The 18,659-nt window shown below is 37.9% G+C and overlaps 1 protein-coding gene across 7 annotated transcripts in view; it reads left to right on the top strand.

Annotated features, from left to right (window-relative positions):
* The window catches only part of CACNA2D1 (calcium voltage-gated channel auxiliary subunit alpha2delta 1), a 476,780-nt gene that overhangs the window by 446,672 nt on the left and 11,449 nt on the right, over nucleotides 1-18,659 (top strand). For all 7 annotated transcript variants that reach the window (XM_025449554.3, XM_025449559.3, XM_025449557.3 and 4 more), the window contains 9 exons: nucleotides 612-679; nucleotides 1,063-1,101; nucleotides 2,678-2,749; nucleotides 3,621-3,773; nucleotides 4,107-4,159; nucleotides 5,853-5,908; nucleotides 6,333-6,462; nucleotides 8,873-8,982; nucleotides 9,798-9,880. In XM_025449554.3, the coding sequence (XP_025305339.1) occupies nucleotides 612-679; nucleotides 1,063-1,101; nucleotides 2,678-2,749; nucleotides 3,621-3,773; nucleotides 4,107-4,159; nucleotides 5,853-5,908; nucleotides 6,333-6,462; nucleotides 8,873-8,982; nucleotides 9,798-9,880 (764 nt within the window). The remainder of the gene's footprint in view (nucleotides 1-611; nucleotides 680-1,062; nucleotides 1,102-2,677; nucleotides 2,750-3,620; nucleotides 3,774-4,106; nucleotides 4,160-5,852; nucleotides 5,909-6,332; nucleotides 6,463-8,872; nucleotides 8,983-9,797; nucleotides 9,881-18,659) is intronic.

Below are 18,659 nucleotides of genomic sequence, written 5' to 3'. Positions count from 1 at the left end.
CTGTATGGAGATGAGTTTTAAAGCTTATATGTTTATACAGCTTCTGACACAAATTTATGGAGTCAAATCAAAATTCTCAATGCTGGGTTGATCTAGCATTTCTGCTCCATAAGTATGTCCTATCAGATGAGTTCAAGTATACAAAAGGATATAAAGCCAAGGATATGGATTTTTGTAATAAGTTATACATGAAAAGTTTCCATCACTGGAGGAAAAGATAAATAAGTTATGGCATATCTATACTATGTGCCTGATGAAATGCATTAGGTAAGAATATTTTTAATAAAATTACAGTAAAGTCGAAAAATGACTTTTTTTTTGCTAAAATAAAACTGAGCATCGATGGGAACTGGCAGTAGGCTGGTGTCAGTGGATGCAATAAAGTAGAAGTTATGTTTTTCATTATATGATTCAGTATTTGTTTCAGAGAGCATACACTAGTTCAGACTGAGAGCGTAGGTCAATGGCCTTCCTGCTCCTGCAGGCTGTTTTACCCCTTACTGGTGGAGCTACAGAGACTTCCCCCATCACTAACTCAAACTAAGAAAGAAACTAGAATCACAGCCATGTTTTTGAAACGTGTGTAAATTTTTCTTAATGTCATTTTGCAGTTGTTGGAATTAAAATTGATGTAAACTCTTGGATAGAGAATTTCACCAAAACATCAATCAGGGATCCGGTAAGATAATTTTTTTTCAACGTTTATGCTACACTCCCTGTCAAATGCAAGTAAGAAAAGTAAAAATAAAGTCTTACACATTGACAACATGAATTTTCATTGCTCCCAAATTGAAGCAGAACTATGAATTACTATTTCTGGAAAGTTTTTGTTTCAATTAGTTAATAAAAATAATTCATTGTTATAATTTGAAGTACAAGATAGCTATTAATTGAGATTTTATAAAGATAAAACTATTAGTTTTTATGGGATGGACTAGACTCATCTAATCTTACTTTTATACTTGACAAATTATTCTAAGATTTATAACATAGTAATAGTATATCATTTGATTACTTTTTTATTTAAAAATGTGGGGTGATAATTATGTTTTTGTCTTTCAGTGTGCTGGCCCAGTTTGTGACTGCAAAAGAAACAGTGATGTAAGACAACTTTTTAAAATAAAACTTTTAACTGTCATTTTTTTTGTGTTAACTATTACAAACACATCAGAGCTAAAATTGAAGGAATTTTTATTTGAACACTAAAAAAAGTTACTTTATGGATTTTGAAATCATTTATATGTAAGAATTTGAATTACATGATTGTAATTCCTCACCTTATTTTTTTAAATATTCACATAAAAAGCCTGTCTTGGTATGGACTCTCTTGTCCTCCATCTCAGCTGTGTTTGATCTCATGACCCAGAGATCAGGCAGGACATGAGCCAAAATCGAGTTGGGTACTGAACCAACTGAGCCACCAAGCCCCACCCCCGAATGAACAGAGGTATTTTTTGTTGTTGTTGTTGTTGTTGCTGTTTTTTTAAGATTTTATTTATTTGTTCATGAGAGACACACAGAGAGGCAGAGACAAAAGGCAGAGGGAGAAGCAGACTCCATGCAGGGAGCTCGATGCAGGACTCGATCCCCAGATCCTGGATCACGCCCTCAGCCAAAGGCAGACGCTCAACCACTGAGCCACACAGGCGCCCTCCGAATGGGCTATTTCTACCCCAGGTGTCCTTAAGTTTGATGAGGGCAGTCTTCCTTTGTCTTTGGCACTATCCCTTCATTTGTTCACTCTGTTTATAGTGAAGAGAAAACTTCTTGAGCTAAATTTTAGAATTATGTATTTTTTTAAATCAAATTCCACTTCCATGATTGGATTTTACATTTTCTTGTTACTTCTCTTGCTCTTTGAACTTCCTTTGTCCCAAAGTTAAATATGCTCTAAGAATGATACTATATAAATTATTCCAGAATAAAAAAAAAATTTCCACTCTTTTTTCCTAGTTTTGTGTGTCTGTTTATTTCCAAGACAAACAGTGGGTTCATACCATCTCTTTTCTAATCATGCACAATTATAAACCAATAATTTTATTTTTATAGTTTCTCCATTTTGTATAGACTTTATAGACAATGAAGACTGTTTTAGAGCCATGATTTTTAGCAAGCTGCTTCAACATTAGGAGAGTGGGATGCATATATCCCCAACTCTGAAAACAATGTTTTTGTTATCTTATACAATAACAATTAAACCAATTCATGCATTTAAACATGATATAAACCATACTGCCTTTTTTTAAAAAGCATGTAGCCTGGTGATTACAATGCACTTTTAAAGATATGTCTTGTCAAAATATTAAGTATGTGTTTATACGTTATTAAATATTTTGTTTTATCCAATTTCCTGGATCATTCAAATGACCAAATGGGAAAAAGATTGCCATTTGGAATGGCAAAAAGATTATTCCTGATTTGTTTTTAGGATTTGTTCAAAATGGGTTGACAGTTTTAGCTAAATGGGTGGTAGAGGATAGGAAGCCCTGAGAGTCTGATATGAATCTGTGTGTCTCATTTCATCAGAAGCTCTTGATTATATATGTTTAAATTTTCTCCAATTTTTTTGTTAAAGTCATCTACATACAATGACGTTATAATGCAGCCTTCTAACTAACCATCCTCAAAATGTGTTCTTTTTTTTTTTTTTTTTTTTTTTTTTTTTTTACTTTGGTAGGTCATGGATTGCGTGATTCTAGATGATGGTGGATTTCTTTTGATGGCAAATCATGATGATTATACAAACCAGGTAGGTTCCTGAAGTGGGACAAAGTACAGTTTCCAAAGTGTATTTTCTTGATTAGCATTACACAAGTCCTTCAAACCATTATAGAAATTCAGGAGTGGTTATAGTACTGTCAGAAAATAAATTTTAAAACGCTGATGTAAAATACACCATTAAATACATTCTGAATATAGTCTCCTGATACTTGTTAGTGGAATTTCCTTTCTGATACTAACAGTTACCTTTAAAACATATAGTTGAGAATGTTAACGTAATGGGAACTTTTTATTCTGGATTTCTCAGAAATTTAGAAAATGTTCCCATATTAAGTATTAATAGTGTCTCAGTACGCGGCTGCTGTGATCTCTTGACGTCTGTTCCAAATCTGCATGTTGGCAGCAGGTAGGCTTAATGGGCTCATGCAGGATTTTAAGCAGATTAGAATCATTTGCCAATTTACTGCATTTCCGAGTGTCTATTTCTGGTTTCTCCTGAGACAGGAAAGCTCTCTCAACCCTGAGCCTTTTGGTAACTGGCTGGAGTTGAGCTTCGTTCCAGTTGGCCCCTTGAGGCCTCTGATCTTGCTCCCACCCCAGCCGTTCTCCTCAATGATGCTACGCCCTGTTTCCCACAAGGAGGCCAAGGGGCTGCGGGGTCACCTGCACCCGCCGCTGGGACCGGGATGGGGACCGAGATGGGGACGGAGATGGGGATGGGATGGGGACCGGGATGGGGACAGGGATGGAGACGGGGACGGGGACGCAGTACCGGCAGCATCTCCTCGGCTCTGCCCCCCCCCCCAGGCTTTGCACCTCACGCCCCCACCCCCTCTTCGTCGCCGCGGCCTCAACACGGGCGTCCATCTGAAACTTAATTATTTTTCCTCCTGTAATAGATTGGAAGATTTTTTGGGGAGATCGATCCAAGCTTGATGAGACACCTGGTTAACATCTCGGTTTACGCCTTTAACAAATCTTACGATTACCAGTCGGTGTGCGAGCCCGGTGCTACGCCCAAGCAGGGGGCAGGGCACCGCTCGGCCTACGTGGTCAGTAACCCCGGCCCCGCCCCGCCCCGCCCCGCCCCTCCCTTGAGGTCCCTCCCCCTCCCCGGAGCCCCTCCCCTCCGCTGTGGACCCTGCCCCGGAGGCCCCGCCCCGCCCTCGAGGTCCCTCCCCCCGCCCCAGGGGCCCCGCCCCTCCCCCGGAGGCCCCGTCCCCGCCCCGGAGGCCCCGTCCCCGCCCCGGGGCCCCGCCCCCGCCCCGGGGGCCCCGCCCCCGCCCCGGGGGCCCCGCCCCCGCCCCGGGGGCCCCGCCCCCGCCCCGGGGGCCCCGCCCCCGCCCCGGGGGCCCCGCTGTAAGGTCCTCCCTTCTGGCCCGCAGCCGTCGGTCGCGGACATCCTGCACATCGGCTGGTGGGCCACGGCTGCTGCCTGGTGAGTGGCACCTGCGCTTCACTGGGGATGCCGAGCGGGTTGTACAAAAATAGTCATGAATATGAGGACAATACAGATCTCGTGACCACACTGTAGTGTGGTTCATTAGTAGGGGGAACGACTTTCCTTTCATTTCCCTAATCACATACTGCTAATGTTTACAGATAGTTTCTCCTAAATGCTCAACTGAGACTTGTTGGGACGCCTGGGTGCTCAGCGGTTGAGCGTGATCCTGGGGCCCCGGGATCCAGGCCCACATCAGGCTCCCTGTCGGGACCCTGCTGCCCCCTCTGCCCCTGTCTCTGTCTCTCTCATAAATAATTTTTTTTTTAAAGCTGTTGCAGCTCTTGTTTTCATATGAAAACAGTGTTTGCTCATGCAAACTCCAGCGTCTTCAGAGATCTATTGAAACTCTTGTGTTTTTCTCTTTACACTCAATTCTTTAAATTGTAGGGGTATTAGCCTATAAGAAGTTTCTGCCTATTGCCTTCAGTACCCAAATTAGATGTCTTCATGGGTTAAATCCAAGACCCCATAACTCATCCTTTCACCTCCTTCCTACTCATCCAAAGGCTGGCACAGGTTCACCCTCCTTACCTCCTTGAACACCTCACTTGAACTGTACCACCTACGAAAACAAGATATGTAAACTGTTTGAGGCACTGTGGAAAGTAGGCAAGATCAGATTTGTCATTGTTGGCCTCTGGTCAAGTTGCTAACCTGCTTGTTTGGGATCCTCTCTCCCCCTCACTCACTTACCTCCTCTGTATCCTGACCCTACAGTATTGTGCAAGCCTTACTGCATGTAGATTAAGCTTTAACATTTATTTAATGGTAAGGCTTTCCCAGGGAAAATGAATGATTATACCAGTTTGTGAAAGTAGCAAAGACTTTAGATTAAAAATCCTATTTTTTTTTTTCTGGGGGAAAAACATGTAAAAAATGGGGCTTTCTGTTGTGACACTGGTATTTATGTGTTAATTGACTCAGGTTTTCTAAATCTCTTAGTAATCCTGAATATGTGATTGCCTTGATTCTATTTACTGGCCAGAATCTACCTCCTTCTCATCACTTTTTTTTTTCTTTTAAACTAAGTTCAGTTCCAGATGATTCTATACTATTCTATAGTATTTGGCTCAATTGTCATTTACTATAAAGCAGAAATGTACCATATGCCCTATGTATATTATAGTTGATGAATGTCACATTATGTATTTACAAGTATATTCTATATTGTCAAGTAAATAGTTTAAAAACCCACAGCACAAAATTGTTTTTGTTTGATCTTTTGTTGTTTTCCACCTTGGAGTTTTAAAACTAAAACAAGGAGCAATCCTGAATGTGAAACTTATGCTGTGAAATACAATTACCACTCCTCCATGATCACATTTGTTATGAGGCCTCTTTACACCTAAGCACCTCTTTCTTGGTCCTGAACATTTCTGACTTCATCACTTCTTTCACAGAAACAAATTTACAGTGTTTTGAATTTAGAAGCATCATGTGCTGAAATGGACCTAATTATATAAAATAAAACTGCTCCTTAACTTTCTATTGTCAGATTATCAATTTTTTCCAAACAGATGAAAAGGAAATGTATGTGTACATACAAAATTATTCAGTTTTTTAATTGTATAGCTTATAAAGGAAATATTTATATTTTTATCAATAATTATTCATATTTACAACTTAGGTCTATTCTACAGCAGTTTCTCCTGAGTTTGACCTTTCCACGACTTCTTGAAGCAGGTATGTGAACACTCAGCTGTTTTTATAATTAAAATTTTGTTTTGGGATGTACTGAGTTCATCCAACTCAGAGAAAGTATATGTATTTGTGTATATGAGAGAGAGAGAGAGAGAGAGAGAGAGCGCCCATCCATTCAATAGTTTCAAAGATTGGAATCTTTTTGTCATGACTTTCCTAATGCTTTGACAATTTTTTTCTTTTTTAATGTCATTGGCCTCTATTTTGTAACCTCCTATTTATTTTTTTCTCTTAATATTTATTGGGCACTATTAGGGGCTGCCCCTAGATTACCCAGCGATAAATAAGCCCCACAGGGTGCCTGCCCTTATACACTTGGTGTGCTGAGAAATGAAGGCTCTGGGCACTGACTATAGTGTCCCCTCCTGGTGACCTGCGTCCTTTTTTTTTTTTTTTTTTCCCACAGTTGAGATGGAAGAAGAGGACTTTACAGCCTCTCTGTCAAAGCAGAGTTGCATTACCGAACAAACCCAGTATTTCTTCGATAATGATAGTAAATCATTCAGTGGTGTGTTAGACTGTGGAAACTGCTCCAGGTAATCTGTGTCTTCCTTTTAGGAAGAATCCTTTGTCACTAAGAAATTGGATTCGCTTTTATAATCATTACAGAGAGTAATGGAGATTGTTGTTCCAGATCTTTAGTTTCACTGTAGGCTTTAAAAATTTACATTTTTTAGACTTTATCCTGTCTGGATAAGTTGTAATCCTTTCAACTATCATAATAGGATCAGGAAAATTGTACCTACTTTTAGCCAAAACATAAAGAAATCTGGTAATATAATACATTTTTGTCTAAAAGAATCCCTTAGGGGATCCCTGGGTGGCTCAGCCGTTTAGTGCCTCCCTTTGGCCCAGGGTGTGATCCTGGAGACCGGGATCAAGTCCCACGTCGGGCTCCCTGCATGGAGCCTGCTTCTCCCTCTGCCTGCGTCTCTGCTTCTCCCCCCGCTCCCCCGGTCTATCATAAATAAATAAATCTTAAAAAAAAATAAATAAAAAATAAAAGAATCCCTTAAAAATTTTTGCTAAGGTCATAGAATTTTATGAACTATAATAAACTTAGAATTAATTATAGTACTTCTATGTAATTCTAAGCCAAATATATGATTTCTATTTACATTTATTTACTAAATAGGTTTAAGAAAGATATTCTGGGGGTGAGGAGTTTTATTTCAACCTTTCACTGAAATTTACAATTGGATGTATCTGAATTGAAATCAAGAACTAGGGATCCCTGGGTGGTGCAGCGGTTTGGTGCCTGCCTTTGGCCCAGGGCGCGATCCTGGAGACCTGGGATCGAATCCCACGTCGGGCTCCCTGCATGGAGCCTGCTTCTCCCTCTGCCTGTGTCTCTGCCTCTCTCTCTCTGTGACTATCATAAAAAAAATAAATAAATAAATAAAAAATAAAAAAATAAAAAAAAAGAAATCAAGAACTAAGAGAAAATATTACTTCCTAAAAATTATTAGTAGGCATAAAACATCTTGAACAGTTTTTTAAAGAGATTGAGAATTCAGTTTCATTGTGGGGGATAGAAGATAAAGGCAAGGTGGGATTTTTTTAAAGTTTTGAGAGAGACTGATCCTCCCTGTCACAGGATCCCTGATAATGGAGCAGAGAGGCACAGATTTGGGACACTGTTTCTAGCAACCGAGGGCAGGTTATTCTAGAAGCAGTGTTAACTTAGAAAAGAGGAAATAGGAGGAGGTAAGGTCATCTGAGCATGTGAAAGGGCTGGAATAGTTGCTAAGCGATCTAGACATTTCTAACAGAGAAATGTTTTGCAGAAGCAGTTAGCTGAAACTAGCATGAATTTTTAACCAATATGGTCGGTCAGTAGGACTTTTCTGATTTACTTTAGCACACCTCTGTGTCCTAGGAGGTGGTTGGGGTAGGAAGAGAAGAGTCAGGCATCAACTCAGAAAAAGCATTGCATCTTGTGTAGAACTTAGACTATGAGGCTATCAACTTTAGGGAGCAGAATCGTAACACCTGTGATGGTATCTCAAAACTTCAGAATCCTTTGGCCTTTGACTAATAGGTGTCGGTAACAGCAATCTGTGCTTTAAAAACTAAATAACATTGCAGCGTACCGATTTGTAATCAGGATATGAAGCTCAGTCACGGTGGCTTTTGATTCACTTCATCCTTGTGCCCCAGGTTCAGTGGAGAAAAAGGAAATCCAATTTTTTGGGGAAAATGTATACTCATAAAGAAGTGACTCTTTAATGACAGACTAACATTTTTATTTTAAGAAGCCACTTAAGACATGGAAGAAGAAGAAAAAAAAAACAAACACTCAATGGAATTGAAAGCCCTTCAAAGCCCTGTCTCTGTGTCGTCCAGGTTAGAAGTTACAGCCCCGAGAAGCTATTTCAATGATCAGTTATAATTAATATTACATTTTATGCCTGAGTCCCATTAGTCACCTTTCAGGAGCTTGGTAGCCTCAGGAGGCTGCTGTTAACCATGCTGGGCAAAACAGAAAACCTTTCCATCTCTACGACGTTGGTCAACAGCACTGATCTATATTTACTCTGCTCTTAGGCAGGATGCTTAGACTCTTCAGGCTTCTAATATTTTCATCTGTAGAATAAGATAATTTTTCAGTAATAAGTACCACACTTCCTTAAGCATATCAAATCAAACATTTATTCTAGGAGTTTCAGCAACTCAGTCATACTTATTTTGCATTGAGGACTAACACTTAAATTTTCTAGTATTTGGGAGAGGTAACGTGCATGCTGATGAGTCAAACATGGTCATGTTTCTCTTCTAAAATTCATTCTCATTTTGTTTTACTATTTATATTGGTGATGTTTTGTGTTTCAAGAGGTCAGATTTTTTTCTTTCATTTTAATGTGTAAAATTGGAGGATTTTTGTTTCTTTCCCCCCCAAAAGAGAATGTCCATTTTCTCTCATTTTTAAAAATATTTGTTTTGCAGAATCTTTCACGTAGAAAAACTTATGAACACCAATTTAATATTTATTATGGTTGAGAGCAAAGGGACTTGTCCCTGTGACACACGACTGCTTATACAAGCAGAGCAGACTTGTATCCTTTGACGTCAGCGATGCTTGGAATCGAACGCCATCTTACAGTAAGGCATCTTTAACCTTGTCACGTTGTTTATGCTCAAAGAGCAAAACATACAGAGCGCCGTGATTACCTCCCACAGCAGAACAGACCCCTCGCACAAAATGTGGTTTGAATGTGCAGACCAATGATGCACCAGAGAATGATGGTATATTGAGGCTCTATGGAGGAGGCAGTGCGGGTTTCCAAGTAGATCTGGAAATGGCTTGCAAGACGAGGGAGGGGCAACTGGTTTGGGGATCCGTTAGCTGGGCCCTGTGTAGCTGGGATTGTTAAAAATGGAGTTGATTATGATGTCTGTCTACAGTGGATATAAATATGCTAAATTGACAATGCAATTAAAGCATTGTGACAGCAGGGATTGTACAGAATTCCTATACCCTTTGCATTTGCCCATGTTTCTTGAAAAAAAAAAAAACATGATTTTTATTATTAGCAATTAGTTGTTTATAATAGGAGGCACCCAGGTCCTCCCTTGGGCTGCTTTATATGTATTACTCTGAGTCGTTTGTTCATTTCATCCCCTTAATATTTTACAGATATCTATTCAGTGCTTGCCCAAGGGCATGCTGTATAGAATAAAAATAAAAATAGCAGCCATTAGTTTGACAAAAGAAAATTGTGGCAGTTTACTTCTTTAAATTCCTTAAGCTCTTGAACTAGTTGTGCTGGACTAGACTAGTGGTGTAGGTGTCTGTTCCTTGCTTCGGGAAATGTATTTTTTTTGTGTGGGAAGAATGAATAACTTCATATTCCTTAACGAGTTTCTTTAGCTGATGGTCCGGATCCTTGTGATATGGTTAAACAACCCAGATACCGAAAAGGGCCTGACGTCTGCTTTGATAACAATGTCCTGGTAAGGCCAAACTTTCGTTGTATTAAAACATGAGAACTCGGTGGTCATTGTCTTCAAGAATTTAGAGAGACAAATTAAAAAACTCCAACATAGTGTCTTAATCATAGCTGATGTACTTCGCTGGTAGATTGATTTTTCATTTCAGTATTTTTCAGGGTTAGCCTAAGCTTCACAGTTGCTTCTTCTGTTCTTCCCACAGGAAGAATTGTACTTTCAAACACAATTCCAATCAATTCACTAATAATCCCAGGTTGCAAATGCGGTCGTTTCAAACACTTTCTCTTCAGTAGTGATTGACAATAAATGCTATATGAGTTGCCTCCTTTCATTTATAGTCCAATCTTGAAGATAGAAAAGGTATTTTTATGTTTGCTTAGTCTTTGTCTTTATTCAGTGCATTAAAAACCTGTGAAACAGGGATCCCTGGGTGGCGCAGTGGTTTAGCGCCTGCCTTTGGCCCAGGGCGCGATCCTGGAGACCCGGGATCGAATCCCACGTCAGGCTCCTGGTGCATGGAGCCTGCTTCTCCCTCTGCCTGTGTCTCTGCCTCTCTCTCTCTCTCTGTGACTATCATAAATAAATAAAAAAAAAAAAAAATTTAAAAAAAAAAAAACCTGTGAAACAGCTATTGTCCTGTGATTGTATCATTCTACTTTTTTTAACATGGTTTCTGACTCTGCCAGAGATTTGTATTTTTACCTTGCAGTGGTATTAGACCAGGTCAATTACAAAGGGCTAGCTAGGTTCATAAAATTTTTACAAAACATCTTTATTGTAGGTCATGTAAAGACGACTACTCCTTTTCCTGTAGGGTGGCAGTCTTCCTCCAAGAAATGCTATTCCAACATACCATGCATGCAATCAGCTGTATGCTTTTAAAATAATTTTAATTATTAAGAAACTTTATTCTCAAATGTGAAGGCCACACCATCATTCCTGTCTAGTTTTGAAAACTATTTTTTTTCAATTTAATATTCCTCAATTCTGATTCTTCGTGGTGGACTTTGCATGAAGTAGCTTGCATACACTAAGGAGCATGCAAAGAGAGATCATCATCTTATGAACTGTTTATTCTAAAAAATGTCAGATCACCTCTTGTTTAATGTGCATTTACAGAGGTGGTAATTGATTTAGAATAGACTTACCTCCTATGTACTTATTTACTCAAATATGCACATAGCTACATTTGTCCCAGAAAAAATAAAACACTTCCAGATACATAATATGCACTTAGATACAAATTATTCACTTAGATGAATTAAGGGGAGAACAAAAATAAATAAATAAAATCAATGATGAGAAATAAGGCTTAAAAAACAAGATGTGTTAGCCAGTAATTCCCAGTTATGTCTGCAAGAACTATTGATCATTTCTCTTTGATGGAGAAAGTGATTCAGAGTTGCAGCTAAGTTTATTTTTTTTCCATCATATCCTGTTAGACTTAAATAAAAACCCAGATCTGAAGACTTCTGTTGTTCTGTTATATTTTCAGGAGTTTTGCCCATGTCAAATCATTCCCCAAAGAATGTTGAATGTGGGCCTAAGGGGAGTGTTGCTCATTAGGGAAACTTCATTCATCAACTGTTTGTCACTAGAGACTGAGATTAAATTCACTCAGCTGAACTTTAAAGATCACATACAAACCCTATTACCCCAAATATTTTCATCCTAGGAAACTATCTTCATCAAGGCCCTGCAAAGCTTGGACTATGACAAAAATTTTCAATAATTCATGTTCTTGTGAATTATACATCGGAGTGTGTGTGAAAGTACAACCCTTGCTCTGTAGCTTAATGTGCTAATGATGTCTCGTGTTTCTTTCGCAGTGAAATATTTTGGTAATGCTTATTTTGCAATGGTCACTGTGAATCTGCTCTGGATGGAGGCTCGCATAAACTGCTAACTGCCAGCAAACTGCATGAAATCTCATCTTGTATGTCTTCTTTTCTGTGTTTTCTTTCCTTTTCCTGTACTTGCTACTTTGCCCATTATTAATAGGATCAACTAATGTGCACAAGTCATGCCTCTACCATGATGTCAGCTCCTGTCTTCATTGTACTGCAAGTTTTCATGTGGTGTGGATGGTCAGTCACTTTCTCTAATTTTTCTTTTTTTGTGCATTGCTTGAAATTTTAATAAATAATCCATATCCCTAAATCCACTATAATAAATGCTCTGAAACCAGGTTATTCAAATCCCAGCGCTTATACTGCTTTGTAAATAGTTGAATTCAAATATTGCTTAAGTTGCTAATCCTAAATCAAACATAGGAAAAGGATATGCTTATTTAAAAATCAATACCTTCTTTTAAGATTTTATATAAAGATTAAGTCAGTATGGGAAAAATTATATATGCTTCAAGATGTCTTGCATTTACTAAAGAGAAATACCCTAAGGACAATTATTTGAGTTGGTCATCTCTGTTTTCAAAAGATGCAAACATTTTTTCTAAGTCAACAATTCTGGTTTTTCTTTTCCTTTTTTAGCAAGTGGGACTTAATCAACTTTTTATATTTTTATTACCAAAATATTGATACTCTTATTGAAATATTTTAGAACAAGCGCTTCCAATTTCTAAGTTCATCTTACGTAGAATTACAGTATCTAGGCTAAAGTGATCCTTTATTAACCTTTGACCAATTTCTGAATTCTATCATTCATATGACCGAATAACAGTTTCTTTTCCGATGCTCTGAAATCATCATGAGTAGTATTATTGGAGCAACTTTGTGTTCTTTCTTCACTGCTGTCCAGGTATTCATTGATTAGGGAACCACTAGATGGAGATATGGCCATTACTGTGAATGGAGTGAGCTCATCAGAGAGGGATAAAAGTGGAAGAGCAGAGGGAGTCTCAGAAAACAAGTACATTTTTGGGGGGGGGATCATAAAATCATGGTTTTCATGGCTCAAGATTCCACATGAAAGAAACCTAGCTGATTTGGATAATAAAGACCAAAATTAAATGATCCCCTCTCCATGGACCTATTTTTAAAATTGATAGAGAGGTAGCTACTTGAAGTCATGTTTTACTGATCCCTACCCAAGTGGTTATACCATTTACATATGAAAAATATAGTGAAATCATTTTTTCCATGTTATGTTTTTTATACTCCTCCCTATTTGTGATCATGATAGAAATAAGCAAACTAAAACCTAAGAAAATAGTGTCAATAGTATAAATATTCACTCTGTTTTCACCTTTGATTTAGAGGTTTGCTTCTCTCAATCATAGAATTCTTAGGTAAGATATACAAGCAACTAATTCACACAAAAATATAGGTCAATTCCCCTTTTTTATCTTTATGTTAAAAGTCTGTGAATGTTTCTAAGGTGTTTTTCTTTCTCACCATAAACTATAAACTTACCAAGAAAATAAATATTACTGTGGATTCAGCTGGATGGGATCAGTACATTTTAATGAAATAATTTTTGAAAGATGAAAAGAACACATCTGGGATTCCCTATTATTATTGTGTCCTTGAGCAATATATAATGAATAGTCTTGAGAAGATGATGTAGATGGCATATACTTTACATTAATAAGACTTGTTGAGTCTTTAAAAACACAGTTATCAGTATGGAACAGTGAATCTTATTTATGCAATTTGAGTGTTGATATGATGCCATCAAAAGAAGTATAATTTTCTCTGAAACAACACAAAGTTGAAAAAAATAATGTCAGTATCACCCAAAAAGACGGAGTCATTTGTTCCCGACACTGAAGACCAGTAAAGTCAAAGTCTAGGCTTCAGTGCTAGTCTAATTGTAACTTGGAATTTGTGGTGGGTGAGATTCTGCTCACAGATCTCTGACATCTTCTAAAGGATCATCTCTATATAAGAACTTCAAGAATGACTGCCTAAAGCCAAGACCCCTGTATCCTATGGAATCTAAAAAGAGTCTCAATTATCGATAACCCGTTACAAAGCCCTGTACTGTGAGGACTTCATTAAAACACAAGTGTTCAAATGAGAACTTTTGACAGGAACTTTTTGAAGATTAAAGAGGTAAAGAAGAACAAAAGAAAGTTTATTTATCAAAGAAGTAAAGCAAGCCAGTAATATGTGCCATTGAGAAAGTTCATTATTTTATGCAAACTGCAAACCCAATTTATGATAGCACATTACTGGGTACATGAAGAATGAATATACAGATGTGTGTATGTGGTATACACACATTTATATAGTTGAACAGATACATCACCTACTTCATGGGTTAATGTGGTAAGTGCGCTACAGTGCTGTGTAGGAGAACACATTATTTGTTAGACATCTTATTCCTATGAAAAGACATACTGTAGAATATCCATCTGCCTAATTTTAAAAATACATTTTCTTTGAAGTTGGTATAGGTGGTTTAACTATAAACCTGTTTAAACTCCAAAGTTATCCATTATTTGAGGGCTGTCTTCACCAGTGATTTTGACTTTTGAGTATGATGACTGTAATTCAGAAAACAAATAAGTTACAAATTATTGAACTCTTACTATCTGTAATTAGCCACCCCTACTTATTCTAATTTGGGAAAGAAAGGCCGAATTAAGAGTTTAGCAATACTTGTTTAACAAGAGAAAACCGAAGATATTTTAGCCACTAGAATACATGGTCTTAAAAGAAAATTGGGACAAAATCATATGAATAAAAGAAAAAAATTCTCAGTTGACTTGTTTATTAAGAGTCTTTTGAGAGGAATCTCTAGATGAAAACTGAAGAAAAATATTAAAATAATGTATATAATATTAACACTGCATTCTTTTTCTCCTTTGAGGTACCAGTGCTAAAAATCAGCCTGATTTACCTGCTCATATTGTTTGTGAGATTTTGATCTGTCTTTAAGACAGAAAATGCTAAGGTTTCTCCTACATCAATGCATTTGCGACTTAGAATGGTTTTAGCATCTATCTCTTAATTTCAAGTCTTAGTATATGTGGTTGCCATGCAAAACACATGAGAAAACATGACAGAAACTGAAGAGGCAGATTTTTTTAGTGTTAATCCACTTGCAGACTTGAGGGACTCCAGTTAACTTATCTAAACTGCCCCCTCCCAGACTTGACATCAGGACACACAGGAATTGCAACTGAGCAAATAATAAACAAAACAAAACAAAAACCTATAAATATAAAAGTACTATAATAGGAATTTATTTGACAAAATATATCTTTAACACTTACTGTACACTAGTAAATTAGATCATTCTTCTGGATGTGAGATATCTGAGACATGTTTATACTAAAAAACATGTTTTTTTAATCTGGAATTCAAATGTAACTGAGCATTGTTTCTTTTATCTTGTTGTCCTACCTAGAGGGAAGAGTATTTGATTAAACAGGAGCAAGTATGAAATCTCTGAGCTAGTACACACTTTGACCCACTGCAGAGCCAGACAGTGTTGCTAAGAAATTTAGATTTTGTTCTGAGGGATTAAAGAAAAAAACTTGATTTATGAGTTTTAAGGAGACTGCTTTTTGGTAAAAAGATTGTAAAAGAGCAAGAATTGGAAGCAATGAGACAAGGGAGGCAGCTTTTGAAGGACTGTAGACAAGTGATGGTGACTTAGACATGAGATAGTGAGAAGTGGTAAGTTTGGGGATGTATTTTAAAGCTAAAGTTAAGAATACATGCTGGTGAATTATGGTCAGAAAAATAAAAAGGAGGAGTAATCACCGATGCCCAGTTGACTTTGCCCTGATCTATTCAGGAAGATCATATCTTTGGGCAAGTTTGAGACCTTTCCAAGATGTCAAATAGGAGAGGCAGCAGAGATCAATCAGTGTGGAGGTTAGAGGAGCATTCAGGTCTGAAGATATGCAAGTGTGAGTTATTGTGGTTCTGGTCCAAGATGGTGACATAGAAGTTCCAAACTCACTTTATCCCACAGACACACTAAATCTACAACTATTAGCAAAGAAAGAATTTGAGAAACTGAATGACGCATACACACTGGGTGAATGAGAGAGCAGCCACATCAAAACAGGTATGAAAGGCTGAGACACACTATTTCCAGAATCCCTGTCTGTGCCATAGCAACTTAAAATCAGGAGGGAACTGGTAACTCTGAGCTTTTTCCTGCAGAATGAAGGGTTTGCTCTGAAAATCTAATACTCTCACTTTTTAAGACCTCATGCAAGGCACAGTTCCCCCAACCACTATCTCTGATAGTCTAAGAGGGCTTATGTCCGTGAGACCCATAGGACCAAAGGAACATAGAAACAGTTCTCATCAGGCTCAAGAGGACTTACTGCGGCTCTCCTCCCAGGGCTCAGAGAAGATGGACCAGACAGAAATGGCCTACTCTCACTCTTTCCCTGATGGTGGATATCTGCATCCTTAAACAGCTGTTGCCTGCGAATAAGGCTCATTGAGCACATGCCTCCACTTTTGCCCTATGACACTCTCCAAGAACTCACCTAAAGGAACTTGTAAACACATCTCACATTTGCCTTTTGAGGCTACCGCCCAAAGAACACCCCCTTTATCACTTGGCTCTGGTGGCTGGCAGGGCTGATGTCCTCAGGTACCACAGGACAGTGGCAAATAAACAGGCCTTAACTGCGTATTTCCCCAGGGTTCAGCACAGAGAAAGCAGACAAAAATGCCTTCTGTCAGCCATACCCTAAAACGGAAAGGTCCATTTGCATACCTAAGAAACCGCTGCCCTGGGTCTGTGCTCCAATCAGCCTGCATCCAGGTGCTGTATGATCTCACCTCCACTGGGCCACTGACAGGTATCGCCCACCCACAACTATTGGGAGCTGTTCAAGGCTGGGAAAGGTGGCTGTTTCATCTAATGCACAGAAATCAACACAGAGTCCAGGAAAACAAAGAAACAGAAAAATATGTTATAAACAAAACAAGATACAACTCTGCTAAACAGACTTTAAGGAATTCAAAATAATGGTCATAAAGATGCTTACCAAAGTCAGGAAAAAAATGCATGAACTTGGTGAAAACTCGAATAAAGAGAAAATATGAAGTACAAAAAGGTCACAGAGCTGAATGTAATGTAACAGTAATAACATGAAAGACAAAAATAACATGAATAGATACCTTAAAAAGCATTTGACAAAATACAACATCATTTCATAAGAACCTTGGTCAGATTGGGTCTAGAGGAACATCTGTCAACATAATAAAGGCCGTGTATGTATGACAAACCCACAGCTAACATTCTCACTGGAGGAAAATGTCTCAGAGATGTGACAATGCGGCCCACTCTCACTGCTCTTTTTCAATATAGTAGTGGAAGTGCTTCCTAGAATTTTATGCAAGACAAAGAAGTAACAGGGATCCAAATAGGGAAGGAAGAAATAAAACTGCCAGTATTTACAGATGAGATGGTTCTGTATGTAGACAATCCCAAAGACTACCGAAAGACATCATCAAAAAGGAGAGGTGGCACAGATCAATCAGTGTGGAAGTGAGAGGAGAATTTAGCAAATTTTCAGGATATAAAATCAGAAGTCATTTGCCTTTCTATACCTTAATAATAAAACATCTGAAAAAGAAAACTGTCCCATTTGCCATAGCATCAAAAACAAAGTATTTAGGAATAACTTCAAGGAACTAAAAGAACTACGCAATGAAAACTATAAAACTTTACTGAAAGACGACAGACAGACCTCCTGTGTTTATGGATTTGGAGAATTAATATTGTTAGTATGTTCATACCACTGAGAACTATCTATGGATTGATTCAGTGTACTCCCCATTAAACTTCAAACAACATTCTTCACAGAAATCAAGAAAACAATTCTAAAATTTGTATGGCCCCACAAAAGACCCAAAATACCATGACAATCCCAAGGAAACAGAACAAAGCTACAGTAATCAAAACAGTATGGTACTAGCACAAAAAAAAAAAAAAAAAAAAAAAAAAAAAAAAAAAAAAAAACAAGGACTAATGGAACAGAAGGCAGCCCAGAAGGAAACCCCAAATATATACAGCCAACTAATATTCAGTAGGGTAGCCAAGAACACCCAGGGGGAAAGAATGGTCTCCAGCAGACAGTGCTGGGAAAATAAACACAGGCAGGGAAATGGAACTGAACCCTTCTCTTACAAAAATTAACTTTGAAAGGATCACAGGCTTTAATGTAAGATGTGATAGGATAAAAAAAAAAAAAAATCCTAGAAGATAAAGCAGCAAGAAAGTCCTTGACGTTGGTCTTGGCAATCATTTCTAGATACAATACGGAAAACACAAAAGCAGAAACCAACAAATGGGACCATGACAGCTTTGAATGCTTCTCCGTAGCCAAAGAAACAACTAAATGAAAAGGCAACCTACAGAATGGGGGAGGGGGGATTGCAAACCATATAGAAGATAAGGAATTAATATCTAGAATATATGAAGAACTCAGAAAAGTTTTTTTTAATCAACTAAAAAATGGACAGAAAAATTTATAGACAAGTTTTTAAAGATGACATCAAAATGGCCATTGGCTACGTGAAAAGATGTTCAGCATGAACAGTCTTCAGGCAAATACAAATGAAAACCACACATTTCAGCTTTAAAGACACACCTTAAAGTATGTGAAAGTGAATGGATGGAAAAATATATTCCATGCAAATGGAAATCAAAAGAAAGCTGGGGTAGCTATACTTGGACACAATAGACTTCAAGACAAAAACTGTAATAAGAGACAATCATTATACACTGATAAAGGGTTCAATCAAAGTGGATCTATAACATTGATAAATATTTATGCATCTGACACAGAGGCACTTGAATATATACAGCAAATATTAACAGACCTAACAGAAGTAGGCAGCAA

The sequence above is a fragment of the Canis lupus genome, chromosome 18, assembly GCF_003254725.2.
Source record: "Canis lupus dingo isolate Sandy chromosome 18, ASM325472v2, whole genome shotgun sequence".
Lineage (NCBI taxonomy): Eukaryota > Metazoa > Chordata > Mammalia > Carnivora > Canidae > Canis > Canis lupus.
Note: the sequence above shows the minus strand (reverse complement) of the source record. Positions and strands in the feature narration are given on the sequence as shown.